This window comes from Spodoptera frugiperda, chromosome 29, assembly GCF_023101765.2.
Source record: "Spodoptera frugiperda isolate SF20-4 chromosome 29, AGI-APGP_CSIRO_Sfru_2.0, whole genome shotgun sequence".
Taxonomy (NCBI): Eukaryota; Metazoa; Arthropoda; class Insecta; order Lepidoptera; family Noctuidae; genus Spodoptera; species Spodoptera frugiperda.
The window spans coordinates 8,483,330-8,492,257 of record NC_064240.1 but is presented as its reverse complement, the minus strand read 5'-3'; the positions used below and the strand labels follow the sequence as shown (position 1 = coordinate 8,492,257).

At 37.7% G+C, this 8,928-nt stretch overlaps 1 protein-coding gene across 1 annotated transcript; it reads left to right on the top strand.

Moving 5' to 3' along the window:
- Positions 1 to 4,221: 4,221 nt before the first annotated feature.
- LOC118268484 (protein artichoke) lies at positions 4,222 to 8,493 on the top strand. The gene is made up of 2 exons (XM_035583003.2): positions 4,222 to 7,234; positions 7,496 to 8,493. Exon 1 carries the CDS (start codon positions 4,652 to 4,654, stop codon positions 7,166 to 7,168), a length of 2,517 nt encoding a protein of 838 aa, XP_035438896.2. The 5' UTR covers positions 4,222 to 4,651; the 3' UTR covers positions 7,169 to 7,234; positions 7,496 to 8,493.
- The last annotated feature ends 435 nt before the right edge of the window (positions 8,494 to 8,928 follow it).

The window sequence follows — 8,928 nt, the reverse complement described above, 5'->3', positions numbered from 1 at the left end:
TCTTTTTGTCGTTGCTTTACTTCGCTTTGTATTCTTTCTCTCTCCTTCTGCCTAGCATCATTCTCCTCTTTCCCAATATAATACTCTTTAATCTGCGAATCACCATCCAACGCTTGCTTCTCCTCTTTTTTTCTTTCTTCTTCTTAGATCTCTTATCTTCTGTCTTCTTAGATCTCTTATCGTCTGTCTTCTTAGATCTCTTACTATCTCCGACTGGAGTCTTCCTTCGCTTCTTGGAACTGAGTTTATCTCTTATGTTGCTTACCGTAGCTGTTGTTTCTTTTTCTTCTTCTATGAGCTTCGGTAAGGGTTTTTGTTCTTCTAACTCTAGTTCGCCAGTAGTCTTACTGCTCAAATTAGGGTCTTCCAGCAGGTCGGGCGTAGACTTGGGTTTTCCTCTGTATTCCGCAGCCTCACCCTCGTCCTCTTCAGTAACTTTCACTGGATTTGGCTTGTAGTCCTCTACAAGTTGTAAAACTTCCTTCTTGACAGCTGGGCTAACTGTAGAACGTATAACCACACTCATTCCTACAGTAAAACCATTAATTCGTCTCATCCACTCATCCCCAGAGGGTAACAACAATACACTCCCTTCATTCATAATCATTGTTACTCTAGTGAGAAACTCGTGACCTAGTACGATACTATAGGGCATACAGTCTTTAGGCACAACATAGAACGTGATTCCGTCATAACATCGTTTGTCAATAGTAGCACAAGTTGTAAATTTCCCGGAAGAATGCACTTGAGTAAGTCCGAGACCTGACAACACAACACCATCTTCAGTCGTTTTTGGTTGACCAATCACGTCGTAGAACTCTTCTGACATCAAGTTGACATCGCTCCCAGAGTCGACAAGCGCCTTTCCTTCGATATTTTTAATGAAAATATCCAAAATCGGCTTGCTTAGCTTCTTATCAGGTTTGTTTACAATCTGCATAATCTCTTTGTTTTGATTGCATTGACAGCCGTCATTCTCGTCATCGCCATCAGTAGTGCCAACCGGAGAAATAGAATCCATAGCGAACATTGCGCTCTTTGAAGTGATAGGATTGGCCGGTTTCCGCACCGAACGTCCTCCGTCATGTTGGCAGCGCTGTCGGTCAATCTCGCTGCTGATTGGTCGACTCGAACGGCTGCCGAAGTTTTCCGAATGCTTCGTCGTAGCACTCGTGGCCGTGCATTTCGTAGAAAGATGGCCGAAACTGTTACATTTGAAACACTTTATGCCATTTTCACAAGAATTCGATAAATGGCCGTGTACACCACAGTTGTAGCACCGTTGCCTTGTTGATGTTGGATGTTTTTCAGTTTTTTCTGGGACATTCACCTTCATTTTTTTCTTCATATTTTCGTAAAGAACGAGTTTTTCTTTTAATGTCGGGTACGTCGTGACCCCGTACAAAATTGCTTTATTCGCTTCATAGTCCGAAATGCCATCGATAATGTACTGAATTGCAACATAATCAGGAAATTTCGCCCGTTTTCCCATTTCCTTCATTGTCAACATATACTGGTAATAGGTTTCGTCTTTACGTTTTCGGCGCGCCGCCATGAGCTCGTGCATTTCTTTGCTATTTATTGCATCTGGGAATTCTTTTAGAAGCGCCGCCTTCAATTCTTCGTAGCTTCGGTGCACCTTCTCTGTTTTGAGCCACAAATGCGCTGTCCCGGTTAATGATCTGCGGGCGATTATTAATTTTTGTTGCGGCGTCCATCCAAATATTTCGGCATTATCCTCGATGTCTTGAGCCCATTTTGTGGAGGAATATGTGTCGCCTTCGTCGCCACTGAACTTTGATATATCCATGAAGACACCGTCTTTGCAAAAAATACTTTCATTTGTTCTGCTTTCCGCCATGTTCCGTGTCGTCTTGCCGTCGTATTTGCGTCCTCGAATATTCTCTTCGTCTTCCGTCTTGTTTTTCTTTTTATTTATTCCAATCCCGGACGAGCCCCCAAAATTGTGGGATAGGATTTTTAAATAAAATAATAATAACTCTTCTTCTATTTAATTTTCCGTCTTAACGTCTTCGTGCCAATAATCATGTGACGTCTTTTTTCCATTCACTTCCTTTCATCGTCTATATCCCTCTCTTTCACACATAACACTCTCTCTTACACTTCCTCTTGCGTTCCGTTTCCCACATGTATTTCATGCTTTTCGACAAATTTAACATTTTCAGGTTATTTAAATCAATACCACCTTATGACAACCGAAATAGGCGCAGCTTAACTTTAAAAGTACCACGTTGTCGTCATCGTGTGTCCTGTGTCTATGTTTTTATAGGTACTTAACTAAACTGACACTATAATCTCACAAAATAAATACTAATCTACACAATGATTACATTAGACCTATAAATATGAATATATATGTATGTACAATTGTATATATTACACGCATATGTTATTAGGTACAGAGGTTTTTCCTTTTTATTCGGTTTACCGCGAAAACCCGCCATTTCCTGACTATGATTTATCTTGCGGCCTCTAAGCTGAGGGTCACTTTAATAAATGTATTCGGGAAAGGTGCTCCCAGAATGGATGGGGAATATTCTGGATGCAATAATCTAATATACAGAAAATATAGACGTTACTAGTTCCTATACTGCGGAAATATATAATGTTATTAAGGGGACCCGAACTGGGTGATACCAATGCTGTCAAGTCTATTACTGAGTTATTGAGCCTGCGACTTTGCACGCGTTAAATTCGGAGTTATTCGGCGTTATATACACATAGACCTTCTTATTGAATCAATATATCTATTTAAAAACACCATTAAAATCTGTTGCACTATTACAAAAATCCAAGTTTACAGAAAGGGACTTTGTTTTACATCTACAAGATCCAAGTTTACAGACACACAGACGACTTTCCTTTATACTATGTAGTGATTTCTCAATAGATTAACTATAAATAAGATTGAGAATTTAAAATTAAACATTTGGCTACTAGAGTTACTAGGTAAGGACGCAATCTATTAGGGTACCTAATGGAAATTTTGCCAAGGCAAGGCACTAGCTAAATATTTGGCTTATTATTGACAAACTCTTCCCACAATTTCGTGGAACCGTAAAAATGTAATAGACATCATGTTATTTCTTTGCTGATGAATCCTAAAGACATTGTCTATTTTGATAAAAACCTACTGATATTTATAGAAGTTATTTACCTATAGTGTAGACATTAAAAATATTTAGATACTAAATATTTTTTTCTTTTAAGAAACTACATAAGGATATTTACACTAAAGTATTATAATATAGAAATGTATTATAATAATATTATGAATATAAGAAATGGAGGGATAGACTTTAGTATTATTGTAACTAAGCTTTATTGTAATTTGTATGAGTACGTAAAGTATGGGAGCGCGGCCACTTCTGTTTGATGGCTCGAGCCTTCGCAAAAAAAGTCATAACTTTGGCATTAGGTGTCCAACACAACATGTTAGAGGTGCTTGAGCTACGATGTTTTCCCTCCTCAAGTTATTCGGGGAGGGACAAGAAAAGTTCAAATAACCCAAATTAAGGAGTGCAATAAAGAGACCCTTCGAAAAGCCTTGCGGGAGCAATTCATGGAAATGCTAGTCAAAGGTTCCGTAAAGATGTTCGAAACAGTACGCATAAAGGGTTGAGTAAAGCAGGCATCGAGCCGTTCAATTTACTTTTCACTTGAACTGCCCACGCACCAATTACACATAGTAACTTCCTACTTAAAAATGTACTCGTCAGATATTAATATTTTAATTTTTTTTATTATCTGTTGTTTAAAAGAATTCACCATCTGATTGGAACTCTTTCATTACTACTTAACATCTATCTTCATTTTAATGCAACAATTTTTTCAGGGTCAGTATTTTCTAGATCGCCTACATTTTACTTCCCCTTGTGTGGTGAAAAACATAACAGAAATAAAAAAACATCTTACGTTAAACATTGCGTACCTGAATATACACGTAGGTACGAGAACTTTATTATTAGTTTTGAATAATAAACTATCGTAATATAGCGCAACAATAACGTATCGTTTAAATCATAGTGTCCTCCATGAAAACCCAACAGGGAGCAATCTCAGGCGTAGCGAAAAATATAACGCACACTTACAAATACTCGCGTCCTTAAAATAACGTATTAAGGAGCGCCGAGTATGACATAAATAGTGGTGGTGTGGAAGTCAGTTGACTATATAAAAATGAGGTTGTGAGGGATGTAAAAGCGGCGGTAGGGCGCCGGCGCCGCGGCTCTCGGCTCGCATCGCACAGTTCGCAGACAGACGCGGTGGCGCCGGCAGTGTGCGCCCAGCCCGCCGCGACACCTCACGCGACTCGAGCGCGACACGAGCGCAACACAACCGACCGACGTCCGACGTACCAGTGTCACGTGGTGCTCAGTGATCCTCTCGCCTCGCCACCAGTGCCCACCAGTGCCCATCAACTAACACAATGAGTGACACCAATGTGACTGAAACAGCGCCTACTTGAGTTTAGTGCCTGTGATAACTTACAAGATGTTTGGTTCATTACAAATAAACTCTTTAAGTGATTATGTGATTCAGAGAAATATGTGTCCCAAATGTGAACTGCAATACCATCTAACTTTCAATCCGGCTTAGATTTAAAGAAGTTTAGACGATATTGTCAGAAATGGCTGAATTTTTTAAACGGTGTTTATTTTTAACGGTTATATTTTGGTGGCAAGTAACTCATTTGGCATCAATTTGTATAGACAGTTGTGCTTGTATATCCAACACAACTTTGTGTCAACAATGTTCGTACAACATAACATTGACGGATCACTCAGACATGCACCACCAGCTCACAGTGTGCTGTAACAAAGAGGTGGACCTGCCTCAGGAGTACACAAATAAAACCGTAGCCCTTGTTACCGCCCATTTCGGTACAACGTGTAATGCGAGTATTGTTTACATCGACTTGCCGTCATTAGACACGAACTCTCTACAAATAAGAAATAACAGTTTTATTCAAATAAGGATCAACATCAAAAGACAAAACTTGAGAGAAATTGATTTATCTTCCAATAACTTGCAGTACGTTACCAAGGGAGTCTTTAATAACTTCCTGAATCTCAGAAAACTTATTTTAAGTAAGAATAAGATTATTAATATATTTGAGGAAAGTTTCTTTGGGTTGTCGAAATTAGAGACTTTGGACTTGTCTGAAAACAATTTGACTATGTTAACGAATGTGTTTACACCTTTGAAGAATCTTCAGCATCTGAACTTGAGCAGAAATAATCTCGAGTTTATCCATGAAAATTATTTCAACAACTGGTTGCTACAACACCTAGACGTGTCACACAATAACCTGAGGAAGCTAGCGCCGGGTGCCCTGCAGTTATTACCGAATCTAGCGCGGTTGTTACTCACTGATAATCCACATCTGGGCATCACACAATTGGATACGCAATTATTGGTCGGCACTGGCCGGAGGCTGCAACAGATAGATGCGTCTCGGACGGGATTACACCAAGTACCCGAAGCATTCACACATTCTGTGCGCTTCCTATCGTTAGTAGGAAATAGAATTTCTGCCGTTAGGTGTGGGGACTTTGATAGTTATCCCCTACTACAGTCATTGGACTTTTCGGATAACAAAGTTGTCTCTGTAGAAGATGATTCGCTGGGTAGACTGGAGATGCTATTATTCTTAAATATTAACAAGAACCTTCTGACGACTGTGCCCAGATCGTTACCAGATGAATTGAAATATCTTTCTATCAATAATAATCAAATAAAAAATCTGACAATTCCTGATTTGAAAAATTTACCTAACTTAAGGATATTATTGTTGCAAAATAACGATATTCATTATATCCAAGACCACGTATTTGACGACCTGCTGTCGTTAGAAATGCTGGATCTGTCAAGCAATCCGATACAAACATTGTCGTGGAGTACGTTTGACGGACCGCTGTCTCTGCGAGATTTAAGACTGTGTTACTTAAACTTATCGGTGCCAGAACGAGATGGCTCGTTTCCAATGTCGTCGCCAGAAAGCGTTCAGATGTTACATCTCCAGTCCAGTCCCGGGCTGGCCAGACAGCTACTGGCTGACTCGGCGGCACTCGCCGCATTTTCTCATTTACAATATCTAGACTTGAGAATGAATAATTTGTCAGAAATCAGGAATGATTTGTTATTTTACTTGGCACAACTGAAAACTTTGAGATTACACGGCAACAATATAAATTGTAGCGCTGAGTTATGGCTCAAAGATTGGATGAACTGGAACAAGAGTTTGTCCAGTAGTGAAACTTGTTATTACTCTACTTCTGAAGCCAAAGTGGAGATAACTAAATATAACTGTACATTCCCGGAAACGTTCACTATAAGTGACAGCCTCCCGCCCGTCAACTTGTATAGTACAGAAATGATAAACAAGTTATTAAGGTACTACGGGTACTTGAATAATAAAACTGAAAAACCATATAAACATACGAGTACTAAGAACAAATATGACTACACAAATATGAAATCTTCACAATCAAAGAATATGACAAAGAACAACCTAGATAAAAGAGACAATTTGTCTGAATTAGTCAAGGAGAATTATAAGGGGACTGAAAGAAGCGAAAACAAAATCCCCATGAATGATTATATGAATGAATCAACAATTGTGAAAGCACGTGAATCATCAAAAATATTAGATCAAAATAAGCTTCAGAATGACCAACTAAACATTGATCACAGATTTTTAGACATAGAACCGTTTTCCTCTGTATCGACTCGAAATTATAAAAAAGACATGAAAGACGATGACAGCCATGTTTATATAAGGAATAGATCTGGGAAACGTTTGAACACGCCTCTCAACGTTACAAAGAAAACAGAAAATATTGTCATTGAATCTAAATCTAGCGCCGGTTTTAGTAAGAATTTGGGCAGACCAGAAAACGTGACTGTACCCGAAATGGAGGCTTCTCACCCAAAGTATAAGATTGAATATTCACCGTATCAGTCAGCTGATAAGAGTTACGCTCAGTATATAGGTACAGTAGCAGTCTGTGGACTAATAGTGATGTCTTTGATATTATGGGTGAGTTTTCGCCTCAGATACAGAAGAAGAAACGTGTCCGTCGTGAACGCAGAGGCCGAGGACCAAATAGAGGTGTCGAATATCTCGGGAGGGGTGTTATGGTGACACCTGCGGGCAGCCGACCCCACGCCCTTCGAATACGATTCTCTCCTTACGTAGAACTAATGCAATGTAAGTATAATTAATTAGTAGTTTGTACACAACTAACTCCAAACTATACCTCACCTCATTATAAAGTAAACATACTAATAGAGAGATCAATAGAATGTTATCAAAGGCTGTGACTAACTTAAATGTAAACCTCATTTGCTTCCAGCCAAGCGTATGATATTTCGGCTAAAATATAATTCAACCAGTGAGCAGTGTGCTGTGTATAGATTGTTATTACATTTAGTATGACAGTGTTGTAGATACAATGCTCTTTTGTTCCAGTTCGAAGCGGTCGGCTGCACGAGGTATGGACGGCGTTTTGTGATATAATTGGACGTACATATTTTTTTATGAAATAAGTACAAATAGATTGGTTAACATTGCAGCGGGGCTATGAATTGTTTGGACAATGTAAATAAACTGTTTTGTTGACTTATGGTGATCGTAGGTTAATAGCCCTATTTTTATGTAAAGTCGTCGTAGAATCGTGATTTTAATTTAGATACCTAACCTAGCTGACTTCATCTACTACGCCGTACTTAAGGGCTTTTTGTGGTTAGGCTACAACATACTGTACATAATTATGGTATAACGCAATACGTAATGTTAAATCACCATATCGGTAATAACATACGTGGGTACGATGAATGGTTATGACTTTGAGGCCGAAAATGTATTGCGCAAAATATCGTGAAAGCAGATCATGTCTTCCCTGTAAACCTTGTAATTATAACGTTGTAAACAATTTATTGCGTAACGAGCTCTACTCAAGTGCCAAAGTATATTATTTCATACTAAAACTTAGACTTGTATCTTGACAATCATTACGATTAGCACACAAGTATACTGTAATGTTTTATGTTGTTTTGCTCTTTCTGTGATTGGGTATGTAATGTTAGGTGCCATTTTTAATAATAATACAGATAATATCGGAGAAAGGAACAAATAAGATCTGTGGGTTGTATAAATATTGGTTCTTATGCGTGAATTGAACCCGAAATTAATATAAAGGTCAAATGTCTTTACGATAAGTTATTGATTTTAATTAAATGTATCTTTTCCTTTAATAAAAATTGCAATATTAGACTTTCTTCAAACAAAGTAACGCACATCCTTTGTTTATTTTGTCACAACAATGATAAATAGACTGAGTGCGTAGTATGATTTCTCTCAGTACCTTTTACTTTTGCTTACTGTAACATGAAAAGGAACACTACATAATAAACCAAAGATTACATATACACAGTTTTTTGAAAAAAAAGGTAATTTAAAAAACTAAAAAACCCGACTGCGTTTCTTTATAACATGAAAATGAAAAAAGCCTAAAACAAGAATACAAGAAAAATTTAAGCAGTCAGGACCCATTCTAATAGAAAGTATGTGCCCTTACTAAGTCTTTATAATATTTAGAATGGGTCCCGACTGCTTAAATTTTTCTTGTATTCTTGTTTTAGGCTTTTTTCATTTTCATGTTATAAAGAAACGCAGTCGGGTTTTTTAGTTTTTTAAATTACCTTTTTTTATTTTATTTTCTTTTAGTTTTATTATATTTTGATATATTATCTAGTGTCACTCTCACAGTAAATACGAATCTAACGACACGACATCTAACGACAGTTTTTTTAAATTACCTTTATTATTTAATTATTTTTTTTAGTTTTATTATTTTTTTATTTTGATATATCTAGTGTCACTCTCACAGTAAATACGAATTA